We start from the raw sequence: 20785 nt of genomic DNA, 5'->3' as shown, positions 1-20785 counted from the left end.
CGGTCAAGACACAGGAGCCGCTAACGAGACATGAAGATCCAGTGGGGAGGACTGCGGTTAGACAAGCAAGTCTTCTTACTCTGGCTGCCATCATTTCCAAATGAGTCCAGAGGTCAAGGGCCAGGTCTGATTTACATCAGAAGAGTGGCCGGGGTACCGCCATATTCAGGAGAGTCCAGGAGACAGAGCAGATCAGATTCTATAACAGATGGGTCATCAGACGGGTAGCCGAGGTACCAGCGGAGTCCATGGCCTGATTAACTGTGACGGACTCAGCTCCTGCTGAGCCCATTTTTTGAGTGGACCCTCTGGGTCGTGGCACCCACCCACCGAGGGCGAGCTGACCTTGTGAGAATCCACCCCCTATACAGGGAGTGTCAGGGGCAAGACCAAGGGGGTGAGCCACCACGACTGCTGGGACCAGACGGCCGGCTCAGGGGACACTAGACGAGTGTCTGACGACAAGCAGGAAGCAAGACGAGACTAGACGTAGGTGCAAGGTATCTTCATTAGAATAACACAAGATCACATACAGAGAAAACAAGCAAAACGTGCAAGGTGCGCGCGTGGGCACGCCAAGGTCCATAACATGGTACGTGCCAGATAGCACGCCTAGGCACAGGTAATGGCAAGATGGCATCGGACTCCGGACTGCTGGCAAACCGACAGGGTCCAGGGATCAGGCTGCGGACGTCAGCTCCGGACATCAGGCCGTAGTCATCTGGTTCCGGACTTCTGGCAACGGTCGGCAGGTTCCGGGCATCCGGCAGGCAAACCAGGGTTCAGGCAAGGAGGCACGACAGATATCCAAGCAGGGTGCGTGTTTAGGGAACACGCCAAGGTCCAAGGCTAGGTGCGTGTGTAGGGGACACGCCAGGGTCCAAGGCTAGGTGCGTGTGTAGGGCACACACCAGGGTTCAAGGCTAGGTGCAAGGCAAGGTGCGTGTGTAGGGGACACGCCAGGGTTCAAAGCGAGGTGCGTGTGTAGGGGACACGCCAAGGTTCGCAAACGAGACAGGGTGCGTGTGTAGCCACGCCAAAGCATAGAATAAGACAGTGCGTGTAGAGACACGCCAAGGTACAAGGTATAAGACAGAGTGCGTGTAGAGACACGCCAAGGTTCAAGGTAGAGTGCGTGTAGAGACACGCCAAGGTACAAGACAGAGTGCGTGTAGAGACACGCCAAGGCACAAGACAGAGTGCGTGTAGAGACACGCCAAGGCACAAGACAGAGTGCGTGTAGAGACACGCCAAGGCACAAGACAGAGTGCGTGTAGAGACACGCCAAGGCACAAGACAGGGTGCGTGTAGAGACACGCCAGGGTTCAGAGCAGGGTGCGTGCTAGGAGCCACGCCAGGGCACAAGGAAGGGCTGCGTGCTAGGAGCCACGCAGGGACGCACACCTCACTGGCCAATGCACACGGCTGTAACGCCAGCACGAGGCACGACTAAGGCACAGGAGGGGGCAAAGGAACCTTCGTGCTAGGAGCCACGCCAGGTTCAGGGCAGGGTGCGTGCTAGTAGCCACGCCAGGGTTCAAGGCAGGGTGCGTGCTAGGAGCCACGCCAGGGCACAAGGAAGGGCTGCATGCTAGGAGCCACGCAGGGGGCACGCCACACTGGCCAGTACACACGGCTGTACACAAACACGTGGCACTTACCACGGCACAGGAGACGGCCAAGGGGAACCCACGCCGGGGTTCAATGCAAGGACAAGGCAGGGAACAAGGCAAGGAATACAGGCAGAAACAGAGCCAGGTCAGAGAGAGGACAGAGTCTAGCAGCGGAGCGTAGGCAGAAGCCCAGAGCCGGGCCAAGGGAAGACCTTGGGACTAGACAAAGAAACGAGCACTAAGGAGAGGAGAAATGGTGCGTGTGCCAGGGAGCACTACAGAGCACCATAGGAGAGAGCGAGGCAGAGCAAGCAAAGACTGAGACCAAAGGGAGGAACACAAAGCAAGGAATAGCAAGGCAGAGAACACAGGGAGGACTACAAGTCAAAGCATAGCAAAAGCAAGACATGGCAAAACAGGCGAGGCAGAGAACACAGGGAGGACTACAAGTCAAAGCATGACAAAGACAAGACATGGAACTAGAGACAACACAAGACATGGCACAAGACAAGAGACGGAATTCGAGCACGGAGCGTGTGCAGAGATGCACGACAGAGCAGAGTGCAAGGGCACAGAATAGAGGGAGCAACCCCACAGACCAAGAAGCCATGCAGGGAAGCCACACAATAATCAGGCCCTGAGCATAGGAAGAGGCGGCCTGATATAGGGCATAGCACCTCCTCCTCCAGGTCAGGACCAGGGGAGAACTTCCGGGATTCTAGACATGACGAGATGATAGCAGAACCAGACAGTGCAGGATCTTAGGAAACGTCACATGATCAGGGTTTCAGACATGACGAGATGATCACCGAACCAACCAGTGCAGGATCCTAGGAAGAACACATGATCCGGGATTCTAGACATGACAAGATGATTGCAGAACCAGACAGTGCAGGATCTTAAGAAACATCACATGATCAAGGACTCCAGACATGACGAGAAGATCACAGAAGGCAGAGCAGAAACGCAGGGATCCTGCAGCTCAGACATGAGGCGAGTCTGCACACAGCTCTAGCGAACATGCAGGACAGCAGACAAAACATGCGCATGCACATCGCTCCAGGAGTTCTTGAGACAAACAGACATGGCAGACGTGACAACGGCAAGGAACACAGCAGTGGGAGACGAGCTGTGCAGGGGTGGGGAAAGAACACTCTAACCAATCAGATCATAGTGGCGATAACAAGAAGAGAAGATGAGTTGGAAATAAGACATTAAAAGAACACAGAAACCAATGAGATCATGGTAAGAATTACAAAGACTGGGTACAAAAGATATTGTAACCAATCAGATCATAAGATGATTAAAAATGGAAGATATAAAAAAAAGTGATCAAGATCCCAGTGGGTGGGGATAAAACACCCTGTAACCAATCAGATAATGGTAGTGACCACAGCAGGAGGAGACGTGTTGTGATGGAGTTGGAGATAGAATATCTTAGCTAATCAGATCATAGGATAGATCACAAATGCAGGAGATGAATGAAGGAGACGGATGTGGGCGAGTACTGACTAACAGCAGCAGGAGAGGAGTGTGCTGCCCTTGTTGATGGCAGTGACTTGCCCACTCATGTGATTATATTAGTAAGGCTATTACGTAGCTGTGTTGTTACTTATCTCCAGAAAAACTATTTTCCTTAGTACTGAATGAGTAACAGGAGTAGGCGACAGTGTGGGAAACCTACAGCAGAACAACAACCGCAGCCTCAATCTGTAGAGGAAACATTACAGCACATTCTTTATGTTTTGAGGATTTTAAAGAAGACCGGTCACCAGGATCTGCATGAAAAGACGGCATCTACAAAGTGCCCGAAAAGCACTGATACAGGGCGTGCAACAGTTACATCCACCACTGATCGCCTCACAAGTGCCAATCATTATCATGCCCATGGTAATGGGGACCTTCAACTGTCCTAACTGTATTTGCAAAATCAGAACCGATTAAAGGTCACGTGCCACAATCTCCGATCTCACTGACAGGAGGATGACCTCAGGGGGCCATAACGGTACTTATACCCAACAACTCTTGGTCTAAATTGAAGATATGTATCTTAGAATCAGTAAAGGATAAAAAATGTAATATACAGTCATGGACAAAACTTTTGAGACTGACAAAAAGTTTGGTTTTCTCAAAGTTTGCTGCTTCAATTTTTATAGCTGCAATTTGCTTTACAGGCAAGGACATTGCTTCTTGTAAGATTGCCCCTAAATCAAACATTTATCAGATCATCAAGAACTTCTCAGAGAGAAGTTCAATTGTTGTGAAAAAGACTTCAAGGCACCCACAAATGTCCAGCAAGTGCCATGACCATGTCCTAAAAAAGATTCAGCTATGAGATCGGTTCAACACCAGTACAGAGCTTGCTCAAAAAAGGCAGCAGGCAGGAGTCAGTGCATCTGCCCTCACAGTGAGAACACTTTTAGAAGTTGGAATGGTGTGTAGAAGGACAGCTAAGAAGCTACTTATCTCCAAGAAAAACAAGGACAGACTGAAAATCTGCAGGAAGTACAAGTATTGGACTGCAGAGGAATGGGGGAAAGATATTTTCTCTGATATAGGCCCTTCCAAACTGGGAATTCTGGAAGAATATTTGTCTGGAGAAGAAAAGGTGGCGCTGCCATGAGTCCGGTGTCATGCCAACAGTAAGGCATCCTGAGACCATTCATGTGTGGGGGCTTTTCATTCGTGGAGGGCCTTACTTACAATTCTGTCTAAGAACACGGCCATGAGTAAAGAATAGGACCTAATTATCCTCCAAAATCAACTTCTCCCAACCATCCAGGAGCAGTGGGGCGATGAACAAGGGGTTTTCCTGCATAATGGAGACCATGTCACAATGCAAATGTGGTAACTAAGTAGCTCGATGAACAAATCTTTCAAAGTTTGGGTCAATGTCTAGGAAAGTTTCCAGATCTCAATCCCATTGAGAACTTGTGGTGAATCCTCAACAAGCGGGTTCAGAAACAAAACCCAGAAATTGTGATTAACTCCAAGAACTAATGAGACAAGAATGGGCTATGATCAGTCAGGATCTGGCCCAGAAGCCAGTATCAGTTACCAGAGGCGGAGGGCAGAAGTCTGGAAAATAAGGGTTAACGCTGGAAATATTGAGTCTTTACGTAAACTTGATGTATTTGTCAATAAAAGTGTAAAAATGTATCAAATGCTGATAACTGTGCTTCAGTAGTGCAGCTCTGGGGTATAATACAGGATATAACTCAGGATCAGTAATGTAATGTATGTACACAGTGACTGCACCAGCAGAATAGTGAGTGCAGCTCTGGGGTATAATACAGGATATAACTCAGGATTAGTAATGTAATGAATGTACACAGTGACTCCACCAGCAGAATAGTGAGTGCAGCTCTGGAGTATAATACAGGATGTAACTCAGGATCAGTAATGTAATGTATGTACACAGTGACTGCACCAGCAGAATAGTGAGTGCAGCTCTGGGGTATAATACAGGATATAACTCAGGATTAGTAATGTAATGAATGTACACAGTGACTCCACCAGCAGAATAGTGAGTGCAGCTCTGGAGTATAATACAGGATGTAACTCAGGATCAGTAATGTAATGTATGTACACAGTGACTGCACCAGCAGAATAGTGAGTGCAGCTCTGGGGTATAATACAGGATATAACTCAGGATCAGTAATGTAATGTATGTACACAGTGACTGCACCAGCAGAATAGTGAGTGCAGCTCTGGGGTATAATACAGGATATAACTCAGGATTAGTAATGTAATGAATGTACACAGTGACTCCACCAGCAGAATAGTGAGTGCAGCTCTGGAGTATAATACAGGATGTAACTCAGGATCAGTAATGTAATGTATGTACACAGTGACTGCTCCAGCAGAATAGTGAGTGCAGCTCTGGGGTATAATACAGGATGTAACTCAGGATCAGTAATGTAATGTATGTACACAGTGACTGCACCAGCAGAATTGTGAGTGCAGCTCTGGAGTATTATACAGGATGTAACTCAGGATCAGTAATGTAATATATGTACACAGTGACTGCGCCAGCAGAATAGTGAGTGCAGCTCTGGTGTATAATACAGGATGTAACTCAGGATCAGTAATGTAATGTATGTACACAGTGACTGCACCAGCAGAATAGTGAGTGCAGCTCTGGGGTATAATACAGGATGTAACTCAGGATCAGTAATGTAATAATAATAATAATAATAATAATAAATTTTATTTTTATAGCGCCGACATATTCCGCAGCACTTTACATTTCAGAGGGGATTTGTACAGACAATAGACATTACAGCATAACAATAATCACATACAGTAGATTATAACAAATACCAAGAGGAGTGAGGGCCCTGCTCGCAAGCTTACAGTCTATGAGGAAAGAGGTAGACACGAAAGGTGGGTGGTAACAGTTGCCCTGATTGTATGGACCAGCCATAATGTTAAGTGTGTAACAGTACAGACACAGAGGGCTAATGGATGCATAAAGCATGTGGGAACATGATGCTGGGAACCTGGTTATGGTAAAACTTTTGGCTCTGCCACACAGGGATAGGTTAGGTTAATGTGTTGAGCCGATAGGCCAGTCTGAATAAATGCGTTTTCAGGGCACGCTTAAAATTGTGGGGATTGGGGACTAATCGTATTGACCTGGGAAGTGCATTCCAAAGAATTGGCGCGGCACGTGTAAAGTCTTGGAGACGGGAGTGGGAGGTTCTGACTATTGAGGATACTAACATCAGGTCATCAGCAGAACGGAGGGCGCGGGTAGGGTGGTATACTGAAACAAGGGAGGAGATGTAGGGTGGTGCTGAGCCATGGAGGGCTTTGTGGGTGAGGGTAATAAGTTTATACTGAATTCTGGAGTGGATGGGTAGCCAGTGTAATGACTGGCACAAGGTAGAGGCATCGGTGTAACGATTGGTGAGGAATATGATCCTGGCTGCAGCATTCAAGACAGATTGGAGAGGGGAGAGTTTGGTAAGAGGGAGACCGATTAGAAGAGAGTTACAATAGTCGAGACGAGAAAGAATAAGAGAAACAGTAAGAGTTTTTGCAGAGTCAAAAGTAAGAAAAGGTCGAATTCTAGAAATGTTTTTGAGGTGCAGATGACAAGAGCGAGCCAGTGATCGAATGTGGGGGGCAAAGGAAAGCTCGGAATCAAGTATGACCCCAAGACAGCGGGCATGTTGCTGGGGAGTAATAGTGGAACCACACACGGAAATGGCAATGTCGGGTATAGGTACATTAGTAGCGGGAGGAAACACAAGGAGTTCAGTCTTTGACAGGTTCAGTTTCAGATATAGTGAGGACATGATATTAGACACAGCGTTTAGACAATCGCCAGTGTTTTCTAGAAAGGCTGGCGTGATGTCAGGAGAAGAAGCGTATAATTGGGTGTCATCAGCATAGAGATGGTACTGGAAACCAAATCTACTGATTGTTTGACCAATAGGGGCAGTGTACAAGGAGAAGAGGAGGGGGCCTAGAACCGATCCTTGAGGAACCCCAACAGTAAGGGGAAGGTGAGAGGAGGAGGAACCGGCAAAAGAAACAGTAAAGGAGCGGTCGGAGAGATAGGAGGAGAACCAGGAGAGAACGGTGTCCTTGAGGCCAATGGAATGGAGCATAGTGAGGAGGAGCTGATGATCCACAGTGTCGAATGCTGCAGAGAGATCCAAGAGAATTAGCATGGAGTAATGACCATTTGATTTAGCTGTTAGCAGATCATTAGAGACTTTAGTGAGGGCAGTTTCAGTGGAGTGTAAAGAGCGGAAACCGGATTGGAGAGGGTCGAGAACAGAGTTTTCTGAGAGATAGCGGATAAGACGGGAGTGGACCAGGCGTTCCAGGAGTTTAGAGATGAAGGGAAGATTAGAGACAGGTCTATAGTTAGCGGCACAGTTTTGGTCGAGGGATGGTTTTTTAAGTAGTGGATGTATGATGGCATGCTTAAATGAGGAGGGAAAAATACCAGAAGAGAGAGAGAGGTTAAATATTTTAGTTAGGTGAGGGGTGACAGCAGGGGAAAGGGACTGGAGGAGATGTGACGGAAATGGGTCACTGGTGCAAGTAGTTGGGCGAGAAGATGCAAGGAGCCTGCTTACTTCTTCTTCTGTGACTGGTTCAAAATGTATGTACACAGTGACTGCACCAGCAGAATAGTGAGTGCAGCTCTGGGGTGTAATACAGGATGTAACTCAGGATCAGTAATGTAATGTATGTGCACAGTGACTGCACCAGCAGAATAGTGAGTGCAGCTCTGGAGTATAATACAGGAGGTAACTCAGGATCAGTAATGTAATGTATGTACACAGTGACTGCACCAGCAGAATAGTGAGTGCAGCTCTGGAGGATAATACAGGATGTAGCTTAGAATCAGTAATGTTTTTACATTGTACAGTAGCATTCCTTTAGGACCTAATAGAACTTTTGATTTGTACAGAAACTTTCTGCGTTCTTCCTCCATTGTCCATTGCGCTCAGCCTTGTGCCGGCTGACTTTCTCTGTGAGTGATGTGCGGGTGTCTGTATCTGATGCCCAGTACTCCCATTACACTCTCGCTCTGTATATCTGCATTTAAATAGCACAACTTAACTCATCTCTGTGACCTTTCCAAAATGTTTTTCATCCTGAGAGGGAAAGTGGAATTTAAATAACTTCTTTAGTAGGAGCGTGTCCAAGGGCTCCACTGACAAGCAGCCTGACAATCTGCAAGAGGCAAAGTCTTTTTGTTTAGATGAGAAGGGCAAGTGATAACCCCGGCAGATAAACGGACCCTGACAGTCTGCATATAAGGACGTGAAAGGGCAACTCTGTCCCACTGGTATCAAAGTGGTTAGTAATGGAGGCGTAAGGAAGGGACATGGGGGGATTGTGCCTCAGGCACTTAACAGAGGCCATAGGGGGACATTTTACTTTAGGCAGAGACACTACTCTGACAGCAGGGGGCAGCATTTTGCAGATCTAACCAAGGGGCATGGCAATCAGTTTGTCCTTGTGAGGACACTGACTAGTAATACAGCAACGTATGGCAGTATTATAAGTGACTGTACAGCAATACTGTGCAAGAGTGGCACTATGATGAGGGCATTGTATGACATTAGTATTTTGTAGACACGCTATGGTAGCATTTAAAGGAAGTATATTATTCTATTATGTAGTCAGTGTATGGCGGTATTATAAGGGAAGTATATTATTCTATTACGTAGTCAGTGTATGGTGGTATTATAAGGGAAGTATATTATTATATTATGTAGTCAGTGTATGGCGGTATTATAAGGGAAGTATATTATTCTATTATGTAGTCAGTGTATGGCGGTATTATAAGGGAAGTGTATTATGCTTTTCTACAGCCACTATACAGCCCTATTATAATGGAAATGTTTCATAGTATTATATGGTCTCAGAACTGGCGGTGATATAAGAGAAGTGTATTATACTATGAAGTAGACGCTGTATGGCGCTATTATAATGGAAGGGTATGACACTATAATGTGCTCACTATTATATGATGCCAGACACAATAATATAGACACTAGACATCTTTATATTGTAGGCACTGTCTGGCATTGTTAAAAGACTTACTATACAATTATGTAGCCACTATATGGCGGTATTATATAGGGAAATGTTTAATAGTTTTACGAAGTCAGTGTATAGCAAAATTATAATGGAAGTGTATGGCAGTACCTAGTCATTGTATCGCAGTATTATAGGGAAATGTATGATAGTATTATGCAGCCCCAGTGCAGAAGCATTATAATAGAAGTGTATGATACTAATTAGTCGCTATATGGCAGTATTATAGGGGAAAGGTATGATTGTATTATTATGGCAGTTTTACAAGGGAAGTATGACAATAATTTGTAGTCACTGTATGGTAATATTATGTAGGTGTATGGCATTATTATGAGGTCACTGTATGACAGTAGAGACAATAAATTAGACACTGATTAATAGTATAGTATAGTGTAGGCGCTGAATTAAAATGTTAAAATGCAGTTTATTATACAATTGTGTAGAAACTGTATGGCAGTATTATAAATGAATTGTATGATAGTATTTAACTACTGTATGGTAGTGTTATTGGAAAATATATTATTCAATATAGTCAATATATGGCAGTATTATAGGGAAGTGTATTATATTATGTAGTCCCTATATGGCAGTATTAGAGGAAAGTGTATTATTCTATTATGTAGTTACTATATGGCAGTATTATAGGAAAGAGTCAAATAGTATGTAATGGCTGTAGGGCAGTGTTGTCGGGAAGTGTTTTATTCTATTATGTAGCCATGTTATGGCAGTTTCTAAGGGTACTGTATGATGGTATTTTGCAGTCTCTGTGTGGCGTTAAGGTTATTATGTAGTGTGAGGCAGTGACCGGTGTCACATGTAGGGGGCGCTGTGTGTTACCCCCAGGATGCGCATGGAGACGTAGTGAGGCCATGACAGGGCATTGCAGGCACAGGTGTAGCTGTGGTTGCAATGCAGAGTAAAGGTAAGTATAGGTTTTGGACATGCTGGTTGTCCAAGGCAGATGTAAGGAAATCCTGCTCTGGGTTTGTGTTTTGAAATAGACTGCAGGATGGTAGTGTTGCAGTGTGTTTCATTCCTGGCCAGGTTTTCCATGTGGCTGAAGGCCATAGAATCCAGTTAAAAACCCTGCAGTATAGGGTATGGGTGTGTCAGGGCCAGAGTCAGTCGGTGTTTGTTAGAGTGCAGAGCAGTCGACTTTGCAGAGCTCCACCTGTGTGAGGCAACACAGGCCAGCGGAGCCAAACGGCCAAGGCAGCTGAAGAGCCTGGCACCCACAGCGTACACCACGGTGCAGTCGCCCACGGCAATAGGTCAAGGACGAGGACTGGCGTGTTTATTGACTGCAAATTGGAGTATTTGTTTCCCGTCTGTGATCCAGAGGATATCGTGCACTGTGTAGTGCTGCGAGTTGGACATTAGTGCTGTTTACTTTATGTGAATTGAACATTAAAGAGACTTTTGCTTCGGACTTTGCTGGGTCACTGCCTCATCACTGCATACAGTGTTACCGCTGCACTACAGTAGCTGCTGTATGGCAGTACTAAATGAAAGTGTATCATACGATTACATTGCCTTGTATAGCAGTATTATAGGGAAGTGGATTATACCATTATGACACATGACCCAGTTGGCTGTATTATAGGGGTACATTACTATTTTTCAGTAGTATGGCAGTCTTAGTTTCCCATTTTAAGAGGTTGGCCCCGCATTATTGCATCGAGGTCTCCACGGTCTCTGGTCAATGTGTATTCGTTGGCCTATTATCCACCCTGGTGTAGACTGCACAGATAACACGGGGATAGTACAGAATGTCAGAGCGAAGCTCCGGAGCTGAAGCAGAACATTCTATGATCTTTCAGGACCCCGATATGCTGGGAATGAGATTATAGTAAAGCCGTATCAATGACACTTGATATGTCTGGCTCTTAGCATCCACTCCGGCACTCCAAGTCCTTACATTTCCACTTTGCATTTTTGTAGAGCAGCCATATAGGGTATGACAGCCCCTCTTATTATTGACCTCTAGGCCCACTCTTACCCCACTGTCTTCTCCTTATCTGTGATTGTCCCATTGAGACACATGATGGGGCCGGGTGGTACGAGGCTGATAACGCACATACAGAGGCGACACATAATCTCCTTAATGGCCTCTTCTGGGAGTCCTCCTCCTCCTCGAGGATGGATTACCTTCTCCATTGCATCGGTGTAAGTGGATTAATGGTAATGAATAATCTCAAGCAGATACTTCCTTTTCTTTTTACGAAGGGAGGTGAAAGTCGGCTACTTATATACAATCATAAGCGCCGGCCAAAAAAATTAACGTGAATTACATTTCTGGATGGATTCAGCCTCCCGGCGGCTTATCCCTCTCCAGAAGCGTATAGGGGCATACATATGATTATCAGCATGGACTTTGGGGCTTTATTAGGCTTCCCATAGCCATCGGTCACCCTTAAAGACTCATCTCAGGGAGATAAAGGATCAGACAGGTAAAAGTCCACCTTACTATAGGCGGAGGATAGCCCACAATGCTATCATCTATCCGCAGGACAGATGATGACTGTACGATCAGTATGGGCATTTCCGCTAGTGCACATGTGTGACCACCATTCCCCCCCCCCGGTGGTAGTGTGAATGTGTAAAGTCTGTCCCGCATGAGCATGGAGGAGGGCTCAGGACATCGGTTATTGTAATCAGTAGGGGTCCTAGCAGTCCTGCCCTACAACCTACATGTTGGTAAATGTTGTTGGTGGGACAATGCCTTCATAGCCGCCTGCATAAAAGGGTGATCCTGACGCCAGACATTATAGGTGACAATGGGACTCATGATATTTCATCAGATACTGTGTATGTAGGTGTCACAGAGCCCCCCCCATCTACATCATCCTCCACGAGCCAACCACAGAGCAAGTAGTCTCATGTAGTCCTCCCTGTTTCTTGCAAACCTTCAAAATATACATGGCCTTTCACATAAAACCTGATAAATCGCCCCCCACAACAAGGTAAAAGTGATTTGGGTGCATATACCAGTCTATTATATCCTGATTCTCATGCTCTGTAACTTGTTATCCACCCTTTTTTTTGGTAGGGTGATTCCTCTTCATCAGCAGTCTTCCAGCACTATAGGTGCTAGAACTTATTTGTCTACCTTTAACTAAAAGCCTGCCTCTCTGTTCTGTCTGTATGCAGTTTGACTGACAGGAGAACAGAGACAAAGACCTGCACCTTCACTTTGTATAGACCAAGACCCGCCCCCGCTGCGCATAGACCAAGACCTGCCCCGGCTGCGTATAGACAAAGACCCGCCCCGCTTTGTATAGACAAAGACCCGCCCCGCTTTGTATAGACAAAGACCCGCCCCCGCTTTGTATAGACAAAGACCCGCCCCCGCTTTGTATAGACAAAGACCTGCCCCCGCTGCGTATAGACAAAGACCCGCCCCCACTTTGAATAGACAAAGACCCGCCCGCGCTTTGTATAGACAAAGTCCCGCCCCCGCTTTGTAGAGACAAAGTCCCGCCCCTGCTGCGTATAGACAAAGACCTGCCCCCACTGCGTATAGACAAAGACCTGCCCCCGCTTTGTATAGACAAAGACCCACCCCCGCTTTGTATAGACAAAGACCCGCCCCCACTTTGTATAGACAAAGACCCGCCCCCGCTTTGTATAGACAAAGTCCTGACTCTACTGTAATTAGCTAGACAGGTCATTTTGTTTAGATAAAGACACGCCCCCGCTTTGTATAGATAAAGACCCAACCCCACTTAATATACATAAGGACCCACCCCCACTTTGCATAGATAAAGACCCGACCCCACTTGATATAGATAAAGACCTGCCTCCATGTTCATACATCCTTCTTTTTATTTTTTTCCTAGAAAATCTCAGTGCCAAGCACAATGGCCGCCATTACCTCTCAGGCAGGTTGTCACCCAGCTTTGCTAGATTCCAGAATGGAACATATTCTCGCTTACAAAATAGTAAGGGATTTATTACAGCAGAATCGGGCAGATTTTGTTATACCGGAGTTGGGTGACAACCCCTGTGTGACCGGTAATGGCGGCCATATATGTTGTCACCCATCTTTTCCAGGATGAGACATAATAATTAATAAACCCCCAAAATGCAAGTTTTAAGAACATACGACCAAATGACGTGAAAATAAAGGTAACTTCACTTACATTGCAATATCTTGGTCGATGAAACACCGGTTTCGGAGTAAACCCGCCCAGAGCTGGACGCCGACAATCCCGAAGATGAAAAACACAAAGAAACACAAGAGAAGGACGTTGCCTAACATAGGCAGAGTATCTAACAGCAGGGTCACCAGTATTCTCATACCTGCAGAGGAAGGCAAACAGGACGCGTCATACACACAGAGCTTTTGCAACACATTTCAGGCCACGGGGGGATTTTGCAATGTCGGATGGGGGGGGAGGTAGTAGGACCCTCATTCTTGTGATAATGGGGTCTCCCAATCTAGAAAACATATTATTACATATCCTATGGATGCCTATGGTCGGAATGACCCTTAAATATAGATTTACTCTTTCAACACCTTTGCTCTTGTTTTCAAATTGCTCTGAATCAGGAGGATCAGGATGAACAGAATAAAGGAATTTTCCCATACATACTGATAACTTGTGAATGTTTTTTTTTTTTGTGCAGAAAAACCCAATATTTTTTTTTTGTATCCCGGATTGAGCACCATGACGACCAAACAGAAAAAGCAGGAAAATAAATATCCGCGTCCTTAATAAACCAAACACAAAATAAACAGTATAAGCTGTTCTAAATCCGTACGCCCCCACACACAGGCGAAATGCGAGGCACAAGATATGTTCCATTAATGGCCTGATACAATTAATATTAATAACAGACACAGTTTATGTACAAAATAAAAATTAAAACAAAAACAATAACCATAAATTGAACTTCTACGAACATCCTCTGGGATGATGATTTACTCTACAAAAGACTGGGGTTTCAATTCTCATCTTTCTTCAAGAAAAAAAATAAAATGGCTGATCATTGAAAATCACAGCGATCAGCTGCAATAGCAAGTGTTTCATTTTCCTGCAGCTCCACCACAGGTGAGACTGAGTATTACATGGATACCATTGAACATATAGACTTGTCGGGTCCTCCAAAGAGAGAAACGCATTAAGTTTAATGCCCCCCGACAGATATCTCCAGAATACAATGGGATTTGGGTGATACCAGTGTCTGGTGTGTAGTGATATAATGGAGCGAAGCATAGAGACAAAGTGACATTTTAGCAATGTCAGACCATAGTTCGTCTTTTTATTCGAGCTCCGCAGACCCATTTGACAAAATGGGTCCATTTAAAGGGACAGTACTATTAGATTTCTTTATTATTTCATTTATTACTAGAACATGGCTGATGTCTCCAAAAACAGCGCCACACCTGTCTACAGGTGATGTGTGGTATTGCAGTTCTTTGTTATTTTTTTTTCTCCCATAAGCATAAGCTTTTTTTTTTCTATTTTCCACTGACATAGCTGTATGAGGGCTTGGTTTCTGCCCTTCTGAATGATACCAGTCATTTTATCATATAATGTACAGAAAAAAGGGAAAAAAAATAAAAGTGAAATAGTGAAAAAAAACCCAAAACCATTCCACCATTATCTTTTAGGTCCTCAGTCCCTGAGCCCCCTCCATACATCTGACATAGTTGGTGTTAATATGTTATGTATCAGTTATTTTTACAGATATTGTCTCTTTCCCACCTGTAGGTGGCGCTGCTGTGACCACAGTCTTATTATATTCTTAGCCAGCGACTATAACACGTAATATAATGGCAGAAACTGCTTATAATTTACAGTCTATTTCCTTCTCATATATTTACGGACGCACTGCACATCTGGACATTTTTTAGGTACCGTCCTCCACAGATTTCCATCATCCTACAGGTCTGTTCCTTTAATTAGTTCGGGAAGGGGAGGTGGGGATGTTAATCACTTTTCTAATGGCATTGATTAACTCTGCCATGAAGGAAATTCATATTAATCATTCTCCAAAATAACTATGTTTTAAAAAGGGGCCACAAAATCTATTCTGTATGATTTCAGTAAACAAAGTGTGTAATACCTTCGTTGCCCTGCGGGGGCACTGCGGTCAAACAGGACACTTGCTGCTGGCTTCCAACACAGCTTAGAAATGAGACACTCTGTGACCTGTTTACTGTTGTGAAACCGTTCTAAGAAGAGGACAAACCCTCTACCGAGATTATTCAAGAGCTGAGTATATGTGTAAGAAATACAACTAGCATAACAATAACCATAAATGAGTATATTTTTGTTCATTTTCATAAATCGGTAGACTCTAAAGTGAGTGTCCACCCTTAAACGCTATTTTGAAACATGGAGCGCACCGCATACAGGTTTATTATAGACAGCAATGTATATCCAGTCTGCAGTCAGCTCCTGAGCTCCCCCTTGTGGTGACTGCAGGCAGCTAGAAATTTATCATTAAACTTTCTGTCTATGCAGAGGACTTGGAGCTCAGTATCAGAAAAAAAGGTGGAAATTCACTTTGAATAAATCTGAAGGCTGCAGTAATCCCCCTCTCCGGTAATAACCTCTGATGCTTGTAGGCTGCAATAAGTGACCTTGTACTTACTTGGGACTCTATTAATGGCTCTTAGTGGCCTTAAAACTCGGACAGTACGGATGGCAGACAGGCTGACGTTGTGTCCGTCCAGAGAGTATTCCATCATCCTAGGAGAAAGAGAGTGCAGGTTAATCGAGGGAGCACGGTGAACCCTATACATACATCAACTAATGATATGTCAGTCATAACAGAGCGAGAGCGCGGCTCCATAACAATGACAGCAATAGAGCTCTGGTAACAGAGACGGCTACAGTGCCTCCATAATGGAAAGTCACAGTGTCTGTTGTAGTGCTGACGAAAACTATGTCAGAGAGTGGACCCTCTGGATCGCGGATCCGGAGCCCCCGGGTCGAGCACACCAGGTGAAGACCGACCCCTATACAGGGACCGTTTGGGGCAGGACCACAGAGGACGGAGGCGCGACAGCCGGAACCAAGAGGGACGGCTCCACGAACAAAAGGCCTGGGGAAGCAGCGGACAGATATACTAGCAGGGACAGGTGGCTCAGGGAAGGACTCAATACGGAATGGCAAGAGGAGGAATCAAGGCGAACTGGAGACAGGGGACGGCACATGGAATGGAAGAAAAGGAGAGCCTGGACAGACTGGGGAGAGCGGGGAGGACGACACAGAGGAAGGCAGGAAGGATAGGCAGAGATAGGACTAACTACAGACGAACTGTAGGGGCCAGATTGCTACACAATCATCAGGCGTCCTCCTAACAGCGAGGACGCCTGAAATATACCAGCCCCCGGAAGTGCGTGCACCAGGCCAGCCCCTCAGCGCCGCCCACAGCTGGAGAGAGAGGACGGGAGGGGGCGAGCGCGTGACAGAGAGCGGAAGCCAGGAGCCGCCGTGAGGGAGCGTGGACGACGGGCGCGAGGCCGGACGGGAGCGCGCAGGTAGGGAAACGCTGCGGTGCGCGCTGCTCTAGAAGGGGCATCGGCGGGCATAGCCACCGATGTCACAGTACCCCTCTCCTTACGTCCCCCCTTACTGAGATTGGCAAAAAACTTTTTCAGAATCCGGGGAGCATTGACATTCTCCCGGGGTTCCCAGGACCGTTCCTCGGGACCAAAACCCACCCAATCGATAAGAAAAAGGGTCTTACCCCGGACTCTTTTCATAGCCAGGATGTCTTTCACCTCGAAGACGTTGTCCGAGATAACAGGTGAAGGTGGGACGATGGAAACTGGTTGGAACCGATTCAGGACTACGGGTTTCAAGAGCGAGACATGGAAAGCGTTGGGAACCCGGAGCGAAGCAGGCAACCTCAGTTTGTAAGCCACTTCATTAATGCGTCCAATTACTTCAAACGGCCCAATGTACCGAGGACTCAGCTTATAAGAGGGAACTCTCAGACGGATATGTCGAGTTGAAAGCCAGACTTTGTCACCTGGATGGTACGGAGGCACGTCCTTCCGTCTTTTGTCTGCATGCTTCTTTATTCGGTTGTTGGCACCCTTGAGCGCGTCCCTGGTCTCTCTCCAAATCTGCGAGAATTCTTTAGCAAGAGAATCGGCTGCGGGTACTCCTGTAGACGTGGAGAAAGGTAACGGAATACCTGGGTTTTGACCGGTTACCACAAAAAAAGGTGACTTGGTGGTAGATTCGCTGGGATGATTGTTGTGCGAGAATTCAGCCCAAGGTAAGAGCGCGACCCAATTGTCCTGATGGGCGTTGGCGAAATGACGTAGGTAGGTGGTTAACACCTGATTAATTCGCTCCACTTGCCCGTTGGTCTGAGGATGGTATGCGGAGGAGAAGTCGAGAGATGTACCCATAAGCCGGCAGAGAGCCCTCCAGAAGCGGGAGGTGAACTGGACCCCCCGATCAGACAGAATCCGCTGAGGAAGACCATGCAGCCTGAAGACCTGGTGGATGAAGATCTCGGCCAACTTCGGAGCGGATGGTAGTCCCGGTAAGGGAATGAAGTGGGCCATTTTGGAAAAACGATCTACTACGACTAAGATGGTGGTACATCCGGCTGAGCGGGGTAAATCAGTTACAAAATCCATGGCGATCTGCTGCCAGGGGACCTCAGGAACTGGCAATGGGTGAAGAAGACCGGCGGGCAAGGTCCTAGCCACCTTGTTCTGGGCACAGATTGTGCACGAGGCAACATAGTCCATAACATCCTGGCGAAGCGTGGGCCACCAGTAATACCGAGACAGCAGTAGGAGAGTCTTTTTAGTCCCAACGTGCCCTGCAATTTTGGAGGAATGCCCCCAGCCCAACACCTCCGTACGTCTGTTTTGAGGGACGAAAGTCTTACCGGGCGGAGGAACAGCAAAATTCACAGGGGCCACGGTGATCATTTTGGTAGGCTCGATAATATGGGATGGGACTTCATCCTTCTCCGATGACTGTAATGACCTGGAAAGGGCATCGGCCTTGATGTTCCTATTACCAGGACGAAAATGAAGTTGGAAGTCAAAGCGGGAGAAGTACAGGGCCCATCTGGCCTACCGGGCATTGAGTCTTTGGGCAGACTGCAGGTAAGCCAGGTTCTTGTGGTCAGTGAGGATGGTAAAGGGATGTACAGCCCCCTCGAGTAAATACCGCCATTCAGCCAAGGCCATCTTAATGGCCAGTAATTCTCGGTCTCCAATGGAGTAGTTGCACTCCGCAGGTGAGAAGACTTTAGAAAAGAAGCCGCAAGGAACCAACCGTCCGGATGAAGCCTGCTGGGACAGGACTGCTCCAGCTCCAGTGGAGGAGGCATCCACTTCCAGGACGAAGGGCCTGCTGGTCACAGGCCGATGCAAAATGGGTGCTGACGCAAAGGAACGTTTCAGGGCTTGGAAAGCGTTTTCAGCTTCAGGGGACCAGCTGTTGGGCTTCATTCCCTTGCGGGTCAAGGCCGTGATGGGTTTGGTAACCGTAGAAAAGTGAGGCACAAACTGACGGTAATAATTTGCGAACCCAAGAAACCGCTGGATGGCCTTAATCCCCACTGGACGGGGCCACTTGAGTACCGCACTGAGTTTTTCGGGATCCATCTTTAGGCCGGAATCGGTGACGACATATCCCAAGAAGGGCAGTGACGACTGCTCAAAAAGGCATTTCTCAATCTTGGCGTAGAGTTGGTTCTCTCGAAGGCGGTGCAAGACCAAGCGTACGCTTTTGCGATGGGAGGACAAGTCGGGCGAGAAAACGAGAATGTCGTCAAGATAGATGACCACACAGGAATAGAGTAGATCCCAGAATACCTCGTTGATAAATTCTTGAAATACAGCGGGAGCGTTGCAGAGGTCGAAGGGCATAACCAGGTATTCATAATGCCCGTCACGGGTATTGAAGGCCGTTTTCCACTCATCCCCTGCACGGATCCGGACCAAATTGTAGGCTCCCCGCAGATCCAACTTCGTGAAGATCCGGGCTCCTCTCAGACGGTCAAAGAGCTCAGGAATCAACGGAAGGGGGTAACGATTTTTAACGGTGATATTGTTTAGACCCCGGTAATCAATGCAAGGCCGCAGTGATCCGTCTTTCTTCCGGACGAAGAAGAAACCTGCGCCCGCAGGAGAGGAGGATTTCCGGATAAACCCCTTGGACAGATTTTCTTGGATATATTCCGTCGTGGCAGAGGTTTCGGCAGGAGAAAGAGGGTAAGTTCTACCTCTGGGAGGAACCGCTCCAGGAATCAGGTCGATGGGGCAGTCATAGGACCGGTGCGGAGGCAGGGAATCCGCCTCCTTTTTGCAGAAAACATCAGCGTAGGCGTGGTATGGAGCAGGAAGGCCGGGGAGGTCCGTTGGCCTAAGCTGAGGATGGGAACGAACCAGGGTACGTAAACAGCTAGCATGGCAGGGGTGCCCCCAGCGTAGGATCTCTCCGGAGCGCCAGTCGATGACTGGCTCATGCCGCCTAAGCCAAGGAAGTCCTAAGAGAATGGCATGGGATAATTGAGGCAGGACATAGAAGGCAATCTTCTCAGAATGAAGTGCGCCAATTTGTAGCTTTACTTCAATGGTAACCGTGGTGATGAGCCCAGGAAGAGGTTTGCCATCGACGGAGGTGATTGCTCGAGGGTTACTTAAGACGACCACGGGAATCTGGAGTTTGTCAACCTCCTCCTGGCGGATGAAGTTGCCTGCTGCGCCCGAGTCCACATACGCCTCCACAGAGCCACGCCCCCGACCTGTAATAAGCAGAGCTGAAAGAGTAAGTGGGAGAGAGGGGGTCAGATCACCTAGGGGGCCCTCTCCTACCTGGCCTAGGCGGATGAGTTTCCCGGTCTCTCAGGACAAGTGCGTACGAAGTGATTGGCCCCTCCACAATATAGACAGAGTCCCTTAGTCATCCTCTCCTTACGCCGTTGTTCGGACAGCTTGATGCGATCCACCTGCATAGGCTCGGGGACAGTGTTACTAGGAAGGGCAACGGTGCGCGGAATGGGAGCTTGGTATAACCTAAAGGACCTCCTCTCCCTGGCTGACTCTCTAGTGCGTTCCTGAAAACGCAGGTCAATACGGGTAGCCAGGGAGATGAGATCCTCCAGGGTGGTAGGGAGGTCACGCCCGGCCAACTCGTCTTTGATTTTACAAGAAAGGCCTCTCCAAAAAGCACCAACCATGGCTTCGTTATTCCACCCCAGCTCCGAGGACAAGGTCCGGAAACGGATGGCGTATTGCCCTACAGTAAGGGACCCCTGGCAGAGGTTAAAAAGGGCCTCTGTAGAGGAAGCAAGGCGTCCGGGTTCATCAAAAACCTTACGGAATGTTTCCAAAAAACTCTGGATGTTAGTCACCACCGGGTCATCCCTCTCCCACAACGGATTCACCCAAGCCAGCGCCTCCCCCTCTAGATGGGAGATTATAAAGGCCACCTTAGCACGGTCCGTGGGGTATTGTTGGGGTAGAAGATCAAAGTGCAATCTGCACTGATTTAAAAATCCCCTACACAATTTTGGGTCCCCACAGTACCTAGGCGGCTTACCAAGACGGGGAGGAGGGAAAGAGACAGCATCCCGGGCTTGGTTAGAAGCGGCCGCAGAGGACTGCAAAG

The 20785-nt window shown here is 47.2% G+C and overlaps 1 protein-coding gene across 5 annotated transcripts in view; it reads right to left on the bottom strand.

The window, feature by feature from the left end:
* CACNA1H (calcium voltage-gated channel subunit alpha1 H) overlaps positions 1–20785 on the bottom strand; it is a 256461-nt gene that overhangs the window by 201408 nt on the left and 34268 nt on the right. For all 5 annotated transcript variants that reach the window (XM_073558450.1, XM_073558454.1, XM_073558453.1 and 2 more), the window contains exons 3-4: positions 15786–15883; positions 13325–13484 (exon numbers count right to left, since the gene is read on the bottom strand). In XM_073558450.1, the coding sequence (XP_073414551.1) occupies positions 13325–13484; positions 15786–15883 (258 nt within the window). The remainder of the gene's footprint in view (positions 1–13324; positions 13485–15785; positions 15884–20785) is intronic.

The sequence above is a fragment of the Dendrobates tinctorius genome, unplaced genomic scaffold (assembly GCF_039654945.1).
Source record: "Dendrobates tinctorius isolate UK_male_01 unplaced genomic scaffold, ASM3965494v1 ptg000257l, whole genome shotgun sequence".
Lineage (NCBI taxonomy): Eukaryota > Metazoa > Chordata > Amphibia > Anura > Dendrobatidae > Dendrobates > Dendrobates tinctorius.
The sequence above is the reverse complement of the archived record's forward strand: the minus strand, read 5'-3'. Positions and strand labels throughout refer to the sequence as shown.